Source organism: Synchiropus splendidus, chromosome 5 (genome assembly GCF_027744825.2).
Source record: "Synchiropus splendidus isolate RoL2022-P1 chromosome 5, RoL_Sspl_1.0, whole genome shotgun sequence".
Lineage (NCBI taxonomy): Eukaryota > Metazoa > Chordata > Actinopteri > Syngnathiformes > Callionymidae > Synchiropus > Synchiropus splendidus.
The window spans coordinates 4,526,256-4,546,214 of NC_071338.1; the positions used below are offsets into that span (position 1 = coordinate 4,526,256).

Consider the following 19,959-nt stretch of genomic DNA (forward strand, 5'->3'; position numbering starts at 1 on the left):
CTGTGGAGTTGGGGTGCAGGAGATGCAGGCAGGCTGAAGTTCTGAGACCGAGAAGTTTGGTTAAGATAACTCAGACTAGGGTATCAGCAGGCAGTGGCAAGCAGCGGAACATCCAGCTTGAAGACAAACCATGAAGGGTTGACGAACAGGCGGAGACTGGCAGGTTGGTCCGGTATTTAAACCTTCGGGAGATGTGGCTGTGACGACAACTTAATCTTGCCAAATTGAGTCGTATTCTTCAAAGAGCTTGATTGAATCTTCCCTGAGGCAGTCCAAGAGTCGTGTTCCAGGTTTCTCTTATTTTTGATATTTGCATGTCTTGTCTCCTGAAAGGTTCATCGCCCTCCTCTTTGAGAAGTTAACTGAAACTATGACATGAAGTTTTTCATCCACCACAATGCAGCTGAGGCCAAGTGTTTTATTAGCTTCCTCACACATTGGTTTGGAGATATCACCACTATTGTTGCTGCTGATGATATTGTCTTCAATCTCCTCATTCTCTGAGTCACGACACAGAAAGCGATGCTGGTGTACTTCTCTCTCTTCCAGTCAAACAGAATTGTATGTTTTCTTTGCGTATCCCAGTGCAGTTTAGGTTCCACCTCTCAGTCTGAGAAGGACAGCTTGGATCTGGTTGAGGACATCTGGGCAGTCAGTAGATCTGTTCTTGAAACTCATGTGAGGATGTGGAGGTCCAGGCACTCCCTGACCTGTCTGAGATCATGCCCTCTGTTTTTAAACCTGCTGATTTTCAAGTTTATTTCTGGCTTTTATAAGATTAGATAGCCTTTAGTGCATCATTCTGTTTCTATCAATATAATTGAATTTAATTTTGACTGACAGTAGAACAAAGCATAGAGATTGATAGGATCCTTGCATAGACTCCCCTAAATGTGTCTGGGCTCAACCCCCAATGTTTTCAGTTCCGAGAAATGGCTCTACTGTGAACATTACCTCTTCTTAAAATAATAATAACCAAATAAAATTATTTCCTCAAAATATTTGAAAGGATGACTGAAGTCAAATGACCTCTTTCTGGGTTACTTTTGTTGTAATTATAGTTTTTTTTGTGTGTGTGGGTATTTTGTATGCTGAGCGAATATTATCAAATAAAAAATACTAACATATTACATTCGAGTCTATTTAACTGTAATGTCAACTGATGAAGACTATCAATCGAATCAAACAACATTGTTGTGTCACAACGAAGTGACACACACACTATACACACTTATGCACTATACGCATTTCACCACGAGATGTCACTGTTGGTAGTTCTATGACGGCATTACTACGTCTACTATATGACTCAATGATTCGTGTTTCATATTATCTCGCATAAAGAGAAGTTTTAGTATAACGTGAGGTAATTTAAACAATAATGTGGTTTTAATTAGCAACGTATAAGCTTTTATTGATGTAAAACATTTTTTTCGAGAATCGTGCGGTCTGTGTTGCCATTTGTCCCCGTAGAGTTGCTATAGAATTATGGCGAATAGAGAGAGGCCAATGCGTCTGCGCGCGCGTGCGCTGTCCGGATCTTTACTTGTACTGACTAAGTCTTCACAAACGTCAATATACGATCTTAAGAAATGCAAGGATCAGATCGTTCTGTATATGTGTGTGTGGATTCAATGCGGCCGCAGTGACATTGCATTCAGGAAAACCTACTATTCAGCAACCTATCATTTCGACCTATTGTTAACACGCACATCCTTCTATGGAACGGATATGACGTATGCTACGATTCAAATCTCAGAAGAAGAAGGGCGCGACTGGAGAAGTCGGTAACAACTACATCACTTTTGTAAGTGTTATGTTTTCATTCGTTGCGGTGACTTACATAACGTGTGGTGTACTTCGTACTACGAAACTACTCGTGTGTGAATGACAGTTGTTTCTGAAATAAAGGTGAAATGGTCACAGGTTTTCTGACCTACAACGTTTAAGTCAAAGGGTAGGAAGCTTTCAGGAAGTGAATTTGTGTATAGTATTGCGCCTCCGTCTTGTTTGACTCATGAAACTAAAAATTTCGTGTCGTTTTTCAAATACGTCGTGTTAGCTCTGCTTTATGGTAAAACCCTTGTTATTCCTAATCAAAACCAGTTGGTTGATAGTTTAATTTATTGGGATTTGAACAATGGGGAAGGAGATGAACGTTTGCTTATTAATGCCAAGTTGAGTCATTTGTGTCTTTCTGGGGTTGTAGGGATTTTACTGTTTCTTCTTTTTCCGCTGTTGTGAGACTGAAAGCAAGCACATCATTTCTCTTTTGATTTTCAAAAATACTGACACTAGAATTTTGGCCTTTTAATTTTTCACTGATTCTTTCATTTCTGACAAGTATGGGTTTTGCCACTCCTCATGAATTTGCATCAAAATATGACATTTAACTGTGTTTTCATTCCTCGATTCAGGTTATCCACTGTGGGCAGTCAGCAATGGCATCCAAAGGTGTGAAAGACTCGCTCGTCAATAAGTTTGGAATCAGGTCACATGGCTCTGTCGCCAAGAGTGAGATGGAGTTGGAACGGGTCAGGAAAGAAAATGCCCACCTCAAGAAGAAGCTTGATGAACTGAAGTGTCATGTGAAATCACCAGACTCTGAAAGACCCAAGCTGCTGGAGGTAAAGAGTGTGATCATTCTTCCGTTATAAATGTCAATGCGTTCATTTTATACTTATTTTATCATAGGTCGAAGAGGGGTTGCTTTTTTTCCAGCAAATGCAGAATAAATTGGGCATTTATAACATGCTTCTCTAATCGAGATCCTAATTCAAAGATGCTTTCCTTTTTTTAAATTTTTACACTTCAGTACTCTAATAACCTTCAGTAGCAGAAGCAGTGGTCTTGGTAGTTCTCTAACACCCCGACTCCATGGGGCATGGGATTATCAGAGTACAGTACAGTGTTCTCAACGCTCATCAATGCAATCATTCAAGTAATATTTGCATTTGTTCAGAATATACAGCTATCTTGATATTTTCTTTCTGCTCTTTATGTGCTTTTCCATGTGAGCTGCTACATGTGCCACAGTGGATAAACTCAACATGTCACAGCAGCCAACATAAAACATAGACACTGACACATATCAAAGACATTAAAGATACAAACATGAAAGACGTCCACAAAGCATCAGCACAACACGCAAATCAACATAGGCAAGCACAAGACAAAGAAATGCCCATAATATATAAACAAATATCATGACTAAATGAGTACATAAATAAAAGTAAAGATGAGTGAATAGATAATGCATAGCTAATGATAAAATATATAAATGATACATTGCATAAATTGGGTATGCTCTGATCAGGATTTTTGATGCTGATTACCAATACCGATCACACGGATTGACAATGAATTTGTAATCAAAATGATGAGACCTTCTGTGAAGATGACGTGAAAAAGTGGACCATTAAATCATTGATTCAGACATGTCTTCAAGGAGGCAACAAATAGAAAATCTTGCAGAATGCAGCAACTATTCTGTCAAAAGGACCACTGAAAAACATTTAATCCGATGGGCGACGTCACACTTTGGTGAATGTCAAGAGGCTTTGCTATGTCCGTGAAATATTTACATAGTGGCAGCTTGTAGCGGGACACCGAGACAGAGAGCACTGCATTTGTTAAAGTTTCCACTCTGGACGTAAGTTTCATACTCACGCTGCACATGACTCCAAAACAGCGACAGATCCAGTTGTTTCCGTCTCCGCGTAAACGACACCTGCTAAAGGCTGGTCATCTAGCTAGCTATTAACAGTAATTTCTTGGTCAATTTGCTTAGCTTTCCGAATGTCACGCTCGGACTGGGGAGTGTTGCCAAGCATTAGCTGCACTAACAGTCTGCTGCTGAGGAACCAGTGGGCTCACTTTCATGAGGCCCAAAAAATGTGCTGTACGCTGCAGACTTTACATGAAAGATTAAAAGAAATTCACAGCAGACGTGCTGCTGCCGAATGAGCGGCAAGTAGAGAGGAGCGGACGCATCACAACCAGCGGGACTTCATCAGTGTGCTGGCTGTCACACATGATCAGCTGTTGTGATCAGCAATGACAGGTAGTGATCGGCATTCACTGATCACGCTGAAATTGGCCGATCACGGTTGGTGACTGATCAATCGGAGTATCCCTAGTATAAATCAGAATCAGAAAAAGTTTATTAATCCCAAGGGAAATTATGTTTGTAACATGCTCTGTACTCAACATATCACAATAAATTAAAAAGAAATAATATTATAAAGTGCAAAAAAGCTATACTAAAGAGCTTAAAAACCATGTGAACAATGTGCAAGAAAATGCAGATGCAAGAAGAATCCTTCATTGTGATTTTTTTCATAGATGAATTGTACGTTTTTTTATTGCCACGGGAAGAAAGGACGTCCTGTGGCGCTCAGTCTTTGAGTTGGGTAGTCTCAGTCTGTTGGTCTATGTGCTTCTGTATTGGACCAGGAGCTCATGGAGGGGGTGGGTGATGTTGTGATGTAAACAGATGATTGACAATCATCAGTTGCTATCAATCAGTCCATCACATTTTACTGTTGTACAATCTGACAGCAATTGGCAGAAAGGAGCTATAAAATCGCTGATTCATACAGCAAAGGTGGAGCTGCCTGCCACTGAAGGTGCTGCCCAGTGCCATCAGGTGTTCTGAAGGTTACAAGACAGGTTGACCATCATGGATGACAGCGTGGCCAGAGTCGTCCTGTGTCCAGTTTCCTCCACCGAGTGGAGAGAGCAACCTAGGACTGAGCTCTTCACCAGTCTGTCCAGCCACTTTCTGTCCAAGTCCATAATAGTGCCCGTCCCGCACACGACTCCATAGAAAATGGCTGATGCGACCACAGAGTCATAGGACTGTTCACTGCACTCTGTCCATGTTTTTAGTCCAGTCCAGTTTGTTGTTCAGGTGACTAGTCCTGAAGAGTCTTCACTGAAACCCAGAAATTTTACCTCTGATACTCAATTCAATGTCTTAAATTGTCAGATTCACTCCACTGTTGATAAAATGTTTGTCGTCTGTGAACAACATAAGGTTAATTTGTTCCAGAGCCTCATATACAGACTGAAATTATTCATACCCCCGGCAAATTTTGACTTGGTCACTTTTCTTAAACCAATTGGTGTTTTCTTGATCGGTCATTGGAAAGGACAGGTGTATCTCCCAGAAGATGATTACATGATGTACAAGACACAATTGTACAAGAAAAGCCTTAGCTTTTATTTGGATTTGAACAGAAAGTGACGTGTCCCAAATTATGCATACCCTTTGCAAAGTGCCAAAGTCTGTATGTAAATCCAAAATTCTAGAACAGTAGTGGACAAATTGAGAATCTGTGGAGGCAGCTAAAGATCAGGGTGATGGCAAGGAGACCTTCCTACCTGAACAAGTTACAGCTCAATTAGAGCTCATCACTGAAAATGAATGGGCAAAAATACGAGAGGAGACATGCAAAACAGTAACATGTATGTACGTACCTATTTTTTATTTTTTTAGATGTTCATTTTGTCGCCTGTCCATATATGTCTTCTTCTCCAAACAAATACAGTACAAAATACATTACATACTGAAATATCTTTGGAATGAAATACATTTTTTATATTTGTATATCTGTTGTTGTATATTGTTGTTTCAGGTAGTAGCATCATTGCAAGCTCAATTGACACAACAAAAACAGGCAGTAGAGCAGAAGGATGAATTGCTTCAGAGCATGTCAAAGGAGATGGAAAGCCTGAAATCCATGGTGAGTAGTGTTACAACCTTCTATGACTCCCTGAATCAGCTGGCGGTATGTTCTTTCCTAGAAAAAGCAGCTAAACTATAGAATTTTTCCATGTGCTATTAATTGGTTGGACATATGTTGTACATTTGTATGAAGTTGTTTGTGTTTTCAGTCTCAACAATTTACCAGTTATCGTATGTAAGTCTCATTCGCTTGCTAATGGAGTTGTATAGGAATCTAAATTCACAAAATAGTGATAGGATACTGAAAAACACCGTACTCTGAGAGGACTTTACTGTTGTTCCCAAATGCAATTCTGAACCAGACAACTTGTTCAGACCGGAGAAAAAAAACTGGTTTGAAACCTGATATTCAGGTTCACGGCTGGAATCCACAGAAGTTGATTCGAACTCGGGAACCGTGACATCATACGTGGGCGTATTCTGTTTTTGCAAAATGAGCAGGATGTGGATGAGGTAGTGGAAATGTTTTGGTCAGTCTGGCGTAGGTCAGCTACGTTTGCTCAGATGACAGTCATGCGAAATAGATCAGCCTATATACACACATACTTGTTAGATACCCAAAGTCTCCGATGTAATAGTCTTCTACTGCTCTTCATCATCAAAATTTGTAGGCTTGAAAGTTGGATGGAAACTTATATTTTCGGTGAAGCAACAAACACCTTCAGACTATCTGTGCGACTTGTTGTTTTGCTGGTGTGTTGTTTCTGACTGAACGTGGACTGGTTTGATGGAAACCATCAAGCGTCTGAGAATTCAGTAAGACCAGAAAAACCGAGCACACCGTGAGAAAACTGACCCGATTTTCATGTGTCTACAGTCTACCGTTTGGCCAGGATGCTGAGTTAAAAACGAGTAACTGTGCTGCAATTTTCGCGCAACAGCCTCTCCTCCTCAATGCAATTTCAATGGAGGTGAATGTCACGGTTGCAGCGGCTGCAAGTGCTGCAGTAATTCTGAGAACATTTTACGAGAGGACAAGTGTGAATACAAAACTGGTGATTTTCATGTTTCTGCGCCACCGTTTGCCCACAATCGCAGTTTACAAACGCAAAACCAACTTTTTTTCCCCTCTCCTGCTCCACTCTAAGCAGCTTAATTGCTCACTCTAACTTTTCGATTTTTGCCAAATCTCTCCTCCTTTGAGCCAGATTTCTGGACAAACGATACAACTTGGCTCTGATCTTTTTTTAGGGCGACAGAGGATGAGTGCGGCTGCGTTTCGAGCTTTTCGCGGACTCTCTAGCCCCTGATTCAGAATCAGTCCCCACAAGTTTAAGCCTCAATTTAAGGATTAAAACTTCAAAATAACATAATTATAATTTAATTTTAGTTTGGTTTAGGTCCTGCTTAAGGTTTGCCATTTGTTTTGAGTGGTTAGGTTTAAAGTGAGAGGCTAGGGAAAGCATTATGGCAATGAGCAGACTCCACAAAGATGGTGTGACAAACCTGTGTTTGCGTGGGTGGGTGGGTGTGTGTTTAAGCATATCTATCCTAGTGAGGTCCAATTTTGGGGAAAACACCCCCTTCTGGGGCGCTTTTGCCAGACCCCGCAAGGTTAGTCCTCAATTTGAGTATGTAGCCTTCAAAATAACTTGGTCATTATAATTGGGTTTAAGTTTGGTTAAGAGCCACGGTTAAGTTTTAACATTTGAAACCTGAATGAGTCAGAGAGGCTGGAAATACTGGAAAGTCCCCTTGAAACAGCAACTATGGTTTTGGTAGCTGGCTTGGTGGTGTGCGGTAATTTTTGTGCTGCACATCAGTAACAGTGTATCAAAATTATTTTTCCCATTGCAGAACCAACAAGCAACTGTTGGAGGTCTGTCCGTGGTGCAGGACCAGCTGAGAGATGTGAGTCCACTTTGTTGCACATTCATTCATTTACATGTCACCTGTTCTTTTGATCATTATAAGCCGAAGTTGGCCAGTGGCTCATCTTGTTCAAGGACTATTTTGCTTGTGATTATTTTCGCATACTTTTTCTTGGTAGCTGGGAATCTCCAGGATCTATCCCTAATCCAGTGTATAAAGATGTTTTTGTCATCTAGGCTCTTGAGAAGAACCGGCATTGGTTGGTGTACGACCAGCAGCGAGAAGCCTACGTCCAGTCTGTTGTTGCACGTTCTCTGGAGTTGGAGAAGCAGTTGGCAAATGTGAAACTGCAGCAAGAAAAAAATGAGACCAGTTTAGATGGTAAAACCTTTAAAATGTGCATTACACACTTGGCTGGAAATTATTTGCAAAATCACCAGGTCTGTTCAGGCTTATGGCTAAACAGTTTGATTCTGGGTTTTTTTTCTCCTAAAGCAACAGGTTCCGACAAAGAAGCTCAACTGCAAGTGGACTATAAACAATTGATTTTGGAAGTGCAGAGCCAGAAAGACCAGGTTAGCCGAACACAAGATGAACTCATCCAGCAGAAGGCACAGGTAATCTATTCATTGATGTATCTTATCCATTGGGACTCAAGGATGACATATACAGTATATCACAATAGTGTGCACATGCCTCACATTTCTGCAAATATTTAATCATATCTTTTCATGGGACAAACTGAAGAAATGACACTTTGATGCATTGTAAAGTAGTCAGTGTACACCTTGTTTAACAAAAGTGCAGTGGGTGCATGTTTTTTTTTTTTCCAACCCATCAAGCACACACAATAACCAATGAGGTATCACTGACAATGAACGGTTTACCATCTTTACCACCTGAGTTGGTGATGTAGGTGGTTAGAACAAAAACCAGAACCCACTGTGGCTCTTCCTGGAACAGTTTGGGTACGCCTGTCGAGCAGCATTTCTATTGCTTAGATCCTCATAGATGCTCTGGCAGGAGGTGCCATGTTAAACTTCCAATGACAAGTATTGTATGAGTGTGAGAACAATGATGGCAAATTTAATCACCTGCTCCCCATTTACACCTGAGACTTTGCAACATTCATGAGTAATGGAAAATGGTTAATTGTACACAATTCGAAAATTTTCATTTTGGGCTGTACTGTGCAGTTTAGAAATTAGTGCCTGTGTGTTGAGTTGTTTTGAGGTAAATGTATACTGACCACTTTGCATGGTGTCAAGTAGGAATGGGCGATAACTTGTCGTACACAATATACCGCCAAACACAGTCTCCACAATGTACTAGCCTACATGAACGTGATGAGACCATGATGTCACACTGTGCTCTTTTGGTCCGCGGCGTTTGACAGCCGACAGCTGTGTGTTGTGGAGAGTTTGGACTTCGGTTCACAGTTTTAAACTTATCTTTAATACAGAAAACTAGGGATGCTCCAATTGATCAACCAATCATGATCATGACAATTTCAGCGTGATCAGTGAATGTCGATCACTACCTGTCATTGCTGATCACAACAACCGATCACATGTGACAACCGGCGCTCTGAAGACCCGCTGGTTGTGTTCGTGTCCGCTCCTCCCAACTCGCTGCTCACTTAGCAGCAGCTGTGAAGCAGCACCTGCTGTGAAGATTATTTTAATCTGTCATTTAAACTTTGATTCCTGCAGCACATGCATGGGAAAATGTTGTACAGAGAAGCACGTAAAAATTAAATATGCCAGCACTTGACTGAGTTTTCCAGGGTCATGAAAGTGAGACCGCTGGTTCCTCAGGAGCAGGCTGTTAGCGCAGCTGATGTTGAGCAACACCCGCCAGTCCGAGCGTGACATTCTGAATGTTTTTGGATGCCATTGCTGATGGATGTCGGCTTGTTGAGGCACGTATATAATGACACCCAGAATGCTTTTAAGATAGCTGAGAATGTGTAAAATATCAGTTGTATTCAATGGGGGTCGCCGGGAGAACTCATAGTTGCTAAATGGGGTGACGGTGACACTAGGGTATGAGGAGAAGAATGTCAACAAATTGGAGCATTGCTTGTTCCTGTCAGTCACCTGGGGATGATGTCATCGCTTATTTGGCTGTGTAAGAGAAGCAGTGTTCAAATAAACCACTTTGTTCACTGTCACTACACTGCAATCAAATCTTGTCATTTGAGCCACTTTGCTGAACAATTTAAAACACACTCCTTCATCATCATGCGTCTGCATCTTCACAGCCCTTGCATTGATTCCATTTTGTTGCTGCTTTCAGACTAGTCAAACTCAAGCGGAGCTTCAGTCTCAAAGAGAGCAGGTCATCAGGCTGCAAGGGGAGCTGATGGTTCAAAAGAAAGTGTATGAGGACAAGTGTGGCGAGTTGTCCAGTTTCTCTGATAAATACATGGAGAAGTGCAGCGAGCTGGAGAAGGTTAAATTCCATCTGCAAAAAGTGCAACAAGATGACAGGTATTCTGCTGAAGTTTGAAAACACCCAATCTCATTATAGCTGATGAACTTGTTGGAGAAATGTATATTCCAGAAACATACGGTTTGTGGAGAGATGGGATTCGGAGCAAGAAGTTAGGATGAAAGAGGATTTGGAGAGAATTAACATGCTATTGGAAGTCGAAAGAAAAAAATCCACTGGACTTTTGCAGCAGGTAACGTTTTCCTTAATCTTATCTTCCTATTACTGTCTTCTATAAATCAACTTGCCTTATTAGATCCATGCATTTGCCTGGATAACGCTACCACGACTGAGCTGGACAGATTGAACGTATTTTATATAAGAAAGTGTTTGTACTTCTTTGTCTTTCTGCATGTCTCGTCAGCTGTCAGCTCTCTCTTGTACCTCTTCCCTAGTCACAACTATCCATTTCATGTCCTCTTTCACCTTATCTATGAACCCCAAAGATCACCTTCCTCTTCTTTCTGTGCTTCCTTTTCTAACATTTTCTTACACGTTTTTGGGCTAGTCCATCCCAAACCCTGAAACCTGATCAGCTTCAGCTGTGTGTCTCTAAACCGTACAGTGGCATTGATGCTCCCCTTTCACAGTCACTCTTCACATCTACAACTAATTCTGAATACTTGAACTCTGTTTTCACTTGTTCTACTCCCTCCTCTCCACTGGTTGTCCTGCCGCTCACTCATTATAGACATTGTATTATGATGTTCATTTACCACCATAATCATGGCCACTTCCTTCGTGCCTGTTGTTCATCACTGGCTATGATGTTTCCACTTGAGACTCCAGTGTGCGTTTTCCTGATTTAATTATTTGTGGAGCAGCAAACCTTTTCTGAATACAATTTAAAGTTCTCATTATGGCCATGCACCATGATGATTTACGTGTGGCAGAAGCTGTGTGGCACAGACGCAAAATGCTCTGCTTCACAGATCTAACTTGCTTTCAGGTGAAAATGCTTCAGGAGTCTCTTCTCTCCCAGGTGGACCAACAAAGACAAATGGCCTCACTTGAGCAACAGGTACATGTTAAGACTTTGTTGAGCACCACTTAATGACTTATGTTTCTGTTCAACTTATTTCTCACTGTTCTGTCACCGCAAGTGTCCGTTGTAGCGTGATGAGATAGATAAATAGATAAATGACTTGATTCGTCCACAATGGGGAGATACATTAGCTGATACCAATAAATGCTGACGTTTTTTCCACATCACTTATCACCTGTTGTGGAATCAATAAATGACCTACTTTTATTGCAGTGCCCCACTGTTCTAACGTTGTGTAAGCTAAATTTGTTCTCAGAAAAAGCACAATCCAATCAGTTGGATGATTGAGTTAGAAATATTTGACTTCTCTTTTGCAGGGGTAGACCACAATACCTGTGAGGCTGCAACACTAATATTAAATGTTAAGGTTTTGAAATAAAGCCTCTGTATTTTTGAATGTTTGCAGTTTTGTATTTATCTCGCTATGGATGTTTTTGTGTTATGATTCCCACATTTGTATTAATTTGATTAATTTAATTTGATTGAATTCATTTTAAACAGCAGACAGTAACAGCTAAACTCCTCCAACTGACTCAAATGTACATTCAAACATTTAACCAAGACTCATTGGAAACTTGTCTGTCAAACTGACTGACCAATGAACATTTCTGAAGTCTCACTCCCGCACTACCTTGTCTTCAGGTCTTGCTGTCCACCAAGGACTTTGAAAGTGAGAAGGCCAATCGTCAGTGTATCCATGAGGAGTTGCATAAAGTGCTTAAGGAGTTACGCAAGGCACGTGATGACATCTCTCATCTGGACCATGCAGTAAGTACTGTGTAATAATGCAGGTCAGACCACTTTGATGATCCTATTTGCGGTTGCTTTGGCTCAAAGGCAAACCTTAACAGTCAGGTGTTTGCGTTACATGTACCGGTAAACAACCATGGCGCACCTTGTGGGTAATGATTTAGACATTGCAAATGTAAATAATATTGTATAGATCATTTTTATGAGGATAAGTCTTTATCAGTGCACATTGTTGGACCGCAATAAGAACCTTAAACTGTATTCAGAATAGTGACGCTGCTCTGCAAATAGTTTTATTTTAAAGCGCACACTATCGGATCCTGTTGTACTGCCTTTTGCACAAGAGTGGAGGGGGCGAAGAGGCACAAAAAAGTCCTGGCAGAATCCCTGATAGCCATCTATTAACCTTATTTATCACACTGTTGTGCAGGCACTGAAAATGCACTCGCAATAAATAAAGCAACTAAACAAAACAATAACCCAATTGTGAGTCTATTTGAACCTCTGATGCAGTTCAATTCGTTTATTTAAAATGTCACTGTATATGCTTTCCAGCATGCCGAATCACCTTAGTCCCTAAGTAACAACCCAAATACCGAAAATGCTCGTTCTACGCGAAATGGGACATTAGGAATGTCTCGACATCTGAGTACTTGCTGATCCAGAGTTTCGATACAAGTAATTAGTAATACCATAACAACCATTTTAAATTATGACAATGTTTTTTTCTCAGCACGTTCCCTGAGCAAACATGACGCCACTGCCACAGATTTTACTTCTAACATTTCAAGTTTAGCCTGGGCAATCTGTTCACATGCTGCATGTATAAAATGAAAATATAATGTGAGATCCTGGCACTGCCTCATGGTTTATATATGAAAACCGATTTTTATTGATGCATGGAAGGAAATTGGGGAAGCGTTTTTTGGGCTAGTCCGTCCCAAACCTGAAACCTGATCAGCTTCAACTGTGTGTCTCTAAACCATACAGTGACATTGAAGCTCCCCTTTCACAGTCACGCTTCGCACAAGCCTCTACAACTAATTCTGAATACTTGAACTCCATTTTCTACTCCCTCCTCTCCGCTGGTTGCCCTGCCGCTCACTCATTATAGACATTGAATTCTGATGTTCATTTGGGGATTTTTCCATTTAAAGTGCCTAATACCACCATCATCATGGCCACTTCCTTCGGGCCTGTTGTTCATCACTGGCTATGATGTTTCCACTTGAGACTCCAGTGTGTGTTTTCCTATTTGATTATTTGCAGAGCAGCAAACCTTTTCTGAATATAATTTAAAGTTCTCATTATGGTCGCCATGCACCATTATCATTTACGTGTAGCAGAAGCTGTGTGGCACAGAGACAAAATGCTCTGCTTCACAGATTCCGTTTGCCTACATTTCTTATTATGACTTTAGACCTGATGACACGAGAGCTTGTTCATTTAACCGACAATGGATCATGGGATGGATGGCATGATGGGTGCAAGATTTAATCCCTAACCGTTTGGAAGTTGCCAGTTATGATTTACTAGAAACCTTAACATTCATCGTCATCATCATCATCCCTTGATCGTTCTTTGCTTATAAGATGATTGACATACAACAGCGTCATTTGCTTCTAATTTTGGCAAATGGTATTTTATGCAGGGATGAGCACAGATGGACCCCAGTGGTTAGCCCCCTGTTCTAGGGCTGCACCGATCCGACTTTTATGTTCCCGATACTGATTCCTGGTCCTCGGCTATCGACCAATACCGATCCAATTCAAGTGTTAAAGTATTAGTACTTGTTGTAGGATAACACTGGTCATGCTTTAAGCAAAAATGACCTCTTGCGGAATTACAAACTTGATATTTATTGAAACAATAAATACCAAGTTTGTAATATTTGGCAGGCAACCATATGTTGCCTGCGCTACATCACAGCTGCTGCACAGCTTCAAAATACTATCTGGGAAATCCTACCATGGGAATGCACTTCGCGCTGTATGAAACCAAAACAGGCTTTTAGCTAGAGGGCGTCCTAAACTACAAAAACATAAAATAACGGATGTCCTCCAGGACTCAAAACCAGACGCCCAGTTTTCTCAGCAGGATGTCTTAATTAGTGCCTGTATAATGCCCGACTTGTAGTGCGATCTCATTGGTTTTCATTAAATTGTGTTTAAATTGTTATTTTGCCGAATATGATCCAAATTTGCAGATTCTCGAAGCTTTCACAACTGTATTTTGGCCCATCGCTGTCGCGATACTTGTTTACCGCCTGACACCGATGACGGGAGGAAACTGCAAACTTCAAAACAATCGTTCACAAAACTAACTCATTGCTTTCTAATCGGAGGAATGTTTGTCACAGCTGATACAACTGCATGCTTCTCTTGCATAAATATATGAAAAAAGATGTACACACAAAGCTGTTAACACAGTGGCTTGTAGTAAGGGAAAGAATCATTATAAAAAAATGTATATATATATATTTTTTTTTTTTAATTAATCAGGGTCAGCCAAGTAAAACAATTGCCCAGGGAACCTCTGCATCTCAAAGTGTTACTGTGGCAACAGTTACTGAGTTCATGTCTGTTAACGTTTGTTTGACTCAGATGCGTATTTATTTGTTATTATTGTTGTTATATTGTTATAAGTTATTTTGGTCCAAATAGATGTTTACAGCTTTGTTTATTACAAAGCAAGTTGTTAGTTGTTGACATGACATGACATGACATGACATGACATGACATGACATGACATGACTGCTGCAGACATTCATTCATTCAAGTCACCAGCAAACTTGTGATCCACTCAGCTTCGGGTAGAAATTGAAAACTCAGCAACACTATATCTGTTGTGAGCTACTGGCTCACGGTCGCCGTGTATGACATCAACGTGTGCACTAAACATAAATTTTAATGCCAGAATTGGCTCCCGGATTGGCAATTTTTCACCGATACCTGATCCAGCTTTAAGGGTTGATACTCAATACCCGGATCGGCATCGGTGCATCCCCACCCTGTACCCTGCAAGAGAAGAGTGCCCCGGCTGGAGCCCTTTTTTTCCCTTCATTAGTAAATCCTTAAGATAGAAAAGTTACTCTCATCAATTCTGCCCAAATGTATTTGGGTGTTTGACAGGGCATTATTTGAGTTTGTGTGGGACTTGTTTCTTGACCTGCACTGCAGCGTTCACAACCTAGTGCTGCTACTCCTCCCACGCCTCCTCATGATGCCGAGAGTAGCAGTCAGTTCATCCAACCCAGAATCTGACAGAAAAACAGTGTTTGTACAATCTCCTTGAGCCAATGTATTGATGTTTTTATTAGGATATTTTTCATTTTTTATTTGCTCTTTGGTTGTTAAAAGGCACGCTAAGTGACCTTGTTTTTGTTTACTATTTTTGACAGACTGTAGAATGCATTTCATTTATAGACTTGCGTTGGACTGCAACCTAATGATCTCTGACGACGTGCCCTGATCAGTAAGCCACAATACTAATGCGTATAGTTCTGAAGACGGTGGTGTTGAATCAATAAATACACTATAAAAGTACTTCTCTGTTTGATTGCATGTTGTGTTGAATAAAGTCAGTCCTGCCCTCATCATTTGACGTGTTTTTTTCCTAGCTTGAGCACCAGCCCCCTAAATGTCTGTGGACATGCCTGGCACTTTGGATAATATGCAGGACATAACCAAGCTGTTTTTGTGTTTCAGAAAAAGGAAAAGATCTGTTTCTCCAAGCCAAGTTCTCACAACAAGCATCAGCATGTCATTGATGACATGAGGTCTTGCTCCAGAGTTACCGACCTGCTTGATGAGAGTTTCCTGGAGTGCCCCAACTGTCAGTCGACATACCCTGCGAGCCGCTACAGAGAGCTTCTAGCTCACATCGAATTGTGTGTTTCTTGAGCTGGCCGGTTGCCTGAACCCTTGACACTCCTTCAGAGGAAATGTTTCTTCTGTTTCTAAATCATTGTTTTTTTATTTTTTATTTTTTCTTATTTGGCATTAACTGCATTTGAAGGAAGCAGTAAAATGTATTTTATCTGTCACAAGATCATGGTTAAACTTTGCAGCTGGTTTATGGAGAACTTTATCATCTAGTAGTATTTATACCTTTTTTTATTCTTGTGTGCCTAGAAATGTTATTTATTTGTAGCTGTTCTTTTCAACTCAAACTTCAGACCTGATCTCTGACAGAAGTCTTTCTACAATTATCAGAGCTTTTTAGACAGTACTTTTGGATGGTGAAATAAAATCTTTAAATTCTAAGTGCCATATTTGCTGTTATTGATGTGATTGTTGTGATCATGAAATCACGTGTTACCAGTTTTTTTGCCCCCCCCCCACCACCTTGACATTTAAAGTCTGACTCTGTAAATCTGGAATGCGATTGCTTGAGGTAATTCCTTGTACTCAACTATTTAAAGCAGCAGATTAGTGATGGACCTCTTGGTAGGGGAATAGAGGTTAATGTGTCTTTATTCCTGCTGGCTCTGCAATGTGACCAGCTAGACTTATGTCAGTTATACATGCGGTGGAATTTGTGGCTTTATGAATATGGAATTTATTTTTCACTTCTTTGTTGTAATGAAATATGCAATAAAGGCATTTTTCTTGTGTTGCCTGGTGTAGTGCTACTTTCAGGGTTTTCCGTTGTTCTCTATGTACAACTGATCATTGCTGAGCATTGTTCCATAGTTGATTTTGAGCCGTTGGATATTAACATCCTCTACCGCAAGAAAACGTGTCATTTCCTTTCACCTGGATGCTTTAAGCTTAGCACTGTTTCCCTTGATCTCTAAACTACCATTTAAGGTGTGCTATTAGCTAAGGTGTGCTATTTATTTTCCCATGCACTAAGTGATCCACCTGAACAGCCCTCTCCTCTTGTTAGTCCATTCAAAACATTCATTGTAATCCAACTCCTTTGCGATTATTCATAGGTATGTGAATGTTGTGATATATTTATATATATACACACAACTGTCAATTATGTCAATAGAACACATTTTGAGAATACAAATGTATAAGGTAAGAAATGGACTGGGCGAGTATGAATTGTTTATTTCAGAGTCTTGACATGTTGCTTCCATTTTCTCAAGAAGTATACATGTAAGTGGTATTTGGGATTAGATTGTGCTAACTATCCTAAATAAATATACTTGACACATTTGAAAAATAAAAAGGCTTTTTTTCCCCACAAGCTGTCAATGGTCTTGCGGCAACAATTGTACAGTGTATATTATACAGAATTCAATTTAAACAGTGAAAATGAAATTGCCGCTTCCATGGGAAAAGAGAGAATCAAGTCTGTGAAATTAAACACTGCTGTTCGGCAAAGCCTGCGCATCTCTTTCACAGAATCCTGTGGATGAAGCAAAGGACACATTCTCTTATCAATGAGGAGTCGTTACATGGCCATTGGTTAAGATCACTCACCAGAGTGTCCGACGCGCCTGTATTTGCCGAGCAGGCAAAGTTCAGTTTTCCTTTGTGTGACAATGGGCTGGTCCTGTGCTCTAAGACCAGTTGGATGACGAGAGAATATAAAGGAGTAGCTGTCCAAACAAGTGCCATCACTGTCTAGCAGTCTGCAGGAGTAGTGGACGGCATAGTTGTCATAGTCTGTGTCAATAACCCAGTGGTCGTCATCTTTGGACAAAAAAGAAAACAAGTTGCTTAAACAAGCTCAAAGGTTGTCCAGCAACAATTCAACAAACATTCCTGGCACAGTAATGGATGACTAATCGATTATTTCATCTGACCATTGTCCTTAACTGGAAGTGTTTTGTGGAACTATTTTCGTTTTTCCAAACATACCTGATTTTGTAACCTGTCAACCACATAACTGAAGAGGCTGTTCATCATAATTGAAATGATTGACATGCAGTTGGCATCACCCGTTACATCAAACCGTTACAAACAAACAAACCAGGCTCCTTGACTATACATCTTCGATGACATTAAATCAAACTTACTTCCTTTTTGCAGGTATTCTGCAACTCCCCAGTACCGCATCCTGAACTTTGCTGGGTCAGCGGTTTCTTGAAATGTGGCAAACATGTTTGCGCACATTTCCCAATTACTAAAATCAATAGGCAAGAATCCCTTTAGGTCACATCATTGAAGAAGAGAGCAGACTTTGACTTTTGAAAAGAAGACTCACTTGAGGATGATGACCCTGCCTTCGGCAGTCGCTGTCATGCTGCCAGTGTCACTGATGGTGAACTGGGCTACGATGTTGTCCAATAAGAACAAACCCTCTGGATCCTTCTTTGCTACAGCGTACCAAGTGCCTGCGTACTTAAACAGAAATATCTTGGCGTCAGATTTCTGGACTATAAGCACCGGTGAAGCAGTCAGTTAAAACAATAATACTGCCCAGCAGATCGGTCTGTACTCACTCTGGTCCTGTCAAAGTTCTGCATGACCTGGATGTTAGCCACCTGGCAGTCCTGTGCACAGGAGAGAACAAAGAGCCCAAGGGCCACAATATACCGCAGCATTCTGTCTTGACAAAGGATGTCAATCTGAAGAGAGAAGGAGAAGAGTCAGACTGTGACTATTGAAGTGGCCTGCTCTCACAGATGTTTGGGTCTCTGCTTGTTGTCTTTATATTCACTTTCCCTCTGTTGCGTAATGTAGTGCTGAACCCCCCCACAGCCACCCCCAATTCTGCCTCCACTGCAAGCTTCCCTTCTATTGGACAAACATTTACATAACTACAGAGCACAGTCCTATTGGTTTATGTTGAAGCACTATTGACCAAGTGCTGAGCCCGAGATCGATGCGTTCCGAGTGTTGCAACATAGCACAGTCAGGCTTGTAACGCAGACACATATATGTTCACAGTATATATACTGTATAATTGTGTGTATGTGTGGGTGGACATAAATGTGTCTGCAATACAAACCTGACCGAGCAGTAATATATATATACATATATATATATATATATATGAAAGTGAGGAAACGTGAAAATGTCAGAAGATCTTGTTGCATAAACAACAGTCAGACATCTGCCACTTACATAACCACAGGCCTCTGCTTGTCAAGCAACACAGGAAGAACAAAAAAACATCTGGAATTTGGCCGGTGGCTGAGCAGTAATTCATTCTGACATGATGTTGTGAAATAATTTCTGCACCCTTGTTTGCATGTCAGGGCTTATATGAATGGTCTTGGATGAACTTGTTGTTATAGAAAGAGGAGCGTCAGTATTTTGAAAAAGTACTATTTGATTTGAGTCCCCACACTACGAATCCCTACATACGTCAGATTTTGTTGACGTATGTTCACGATGAACAAAAACTGTGTTGAAAGATGCACTTTGTGAACACTAGATGTGAGAAGTTCATATGTTGATGTTTTGTATTTTTATTTTCAGACAGTTTTCCCTGTTTTCCCTTATGTTGTGTAAGTGTCAATCAGTTGTGTGCTTATGTGTTAATGTTGTGTCGTGTTTTACTGTCACTTACTTTTGAAGAGCAGTGCTTTTCAACCAGTGTGCCATGAAAGGCTGTCTGATTTTCACTCCTACTAGTTAGCATGTGGTTGGTAGAAGGTCTGTCTTCTTTTCTGCTCCTCAACACTTTGTTGATGACCCAGTTGCAGTTCATGAGCAGTCCAGTTCTTGTCTCTCTACTCACTCAGGTCACTTCAGTACCTTTGCTTTAGCAAACAGATCATTCAGGCTCTCATCCAAGTAGCATTTGCATTTGCTCATCATATACATCTGTCTGGATATTTTCATTCTGTTAGTTATGTGCTCTTTCCTTGTGAGCTGCTTGTCTATATTGAAACCCAGAAATGTCACCTATATTACTCAAGCTAATCTCTTTCCATTGATTGACTTTGAAATTGTAGTCATCTTAGGTGATATATGCAGAAAACCAATTCCATACATTTGTAAAAATAAAAACCTTTGTTTGCAATCGTCGTATCATTTTGAACTTCTTGTGTAAAGGCACAATGCACCACAGAGAGTGCGCCCACAAACCCTTTGTCTTGCTCACTTAATAAGCTTGCCTTAATCCCCACAACAAAAGATAGTAAGGAACTCCTTGTCTGATCACTTGGCAAAGTGTTGACCAGACACCTTACCTGGGCTATTTT

General features: G+C 40.6%; 2 protein-coding genes across 4 annotated transcripts; one reads left to right on the plus strand and one right to left on the minus strand.

The window, feature by feature from the left end:
- Window positions 1-1,663: 1,663 nt before the first annotated feature.
- cep55l (centrosomal protein 55 like) lies at window positions 1,664-16,466 on the plus strand. 3 transcript variants are annotated; one of them, XM_053865904.1, is made up of 11 exons: window positions 1,664-1,807; window positions 2,418-2,627; window positions 5,640-5,747; window positions 7,547-7,600; window positions 7,798-7,942; window positions 8,057-8,178; window positions 9,860-10,053; window positions 10,127-10,247; window positions 11,004-11,075; window positions 11,742-11,867; window positions 15,557-16,466. In XM_053865904.1, the coding sequence occupies exons 1-11, from the start codon at window positions 1,739-1,741 to the stop codon at window positions 15,749-15,751; spliced, it is 1,416 nt and encodes a 471-aa protein (XP_053721879.1). In that variant the 5' UTR covers window positions 1,664-1,738; the 3' UTR covers window positions 15,752-16,466. The 3 variants fall into 3 exon arrangements, with proteins under 3 accessions (XP_053721879.1, XP_053721880.1, XP_053721881.1); XM_053865905.1 differs by having other exon boundaries at window positions 8,063-8,178; XM_053865906.1 differs by lacking the exon at window positions 1,664-1,807 and adding an exon at window positions 1,839-1,957.
- Window positions 16,467-16,894: 428 nt separating this feature from the next.
- Window positions 16,895-18,459, minus strand: rbp4 (retinol binding protein 4, plasma). The gene is made up of 5 exons (XM_053865577.1): window positions 18,250-18,459; window positions 18,012-18,148; window positions 17,824-17,930; window positions 17,285-17,497; window positions 16,895-17,210 (listed from the first exon to the last, which is right to left on the minus strand). The coding sequence occupies exons 1-5, from the start codon at window positions 18,349-18,351 to the stop codon at window positions 17,164-17,166; spliced, it is 606 nt and encodes a 201-aa protein (XP_053721552.1). The 5' UTR covers window positions 18,352-18,459; the 3' UTR covers window positions 16,895-17,163.
- Between the last annotated feature and the right edge of the window lie 1,500 nt (window positions 18,460-19,959).

Coding starts and splice junctions, on each gene's coding strand:
- cep55l (XM_053865904.1), top strand. CDS start 1,739: ATGCTACGATTCAAATCTCAGAAGAAGAAGGGCGCGACTGGAGAAGTC. Junction 7,601..7,797: donor TGCAGGACCAGCTGAGAGAT/GTGAGTCCACTT, acceptor TTTGTCATCTAG/GCTCTTGAGAAGAACCGGCA. Junction 7,943..8,056: donor AAATGAGACCAGTTTAGATG/GTAAAACCTTTA, acceptor TTTCTCCTAAAG/CAACAGGTTCCGACAAAGAA.
- rbp4 (XM_053865577.1), bottom strand. CDS start 18,351: ATGCTGCGGTATATTGTGGCCCTTGGGCTCTTTGTTCTCTCCTGTGCA. Junction 18,149..18,249: donor AGAACTTTGACAGGACCAGA/GTGAGTACAGAC, acceptor TTTCTGTTTAAG/TACGCAGGCACTTGGTACGC. Junction 17,498..17,823: donor AGAATACCTGCAAAAAGGAA/GTAAGTTTGATT, acceptor TTTTGTCCAAAG/ATGACGACCACTGGGTTATT.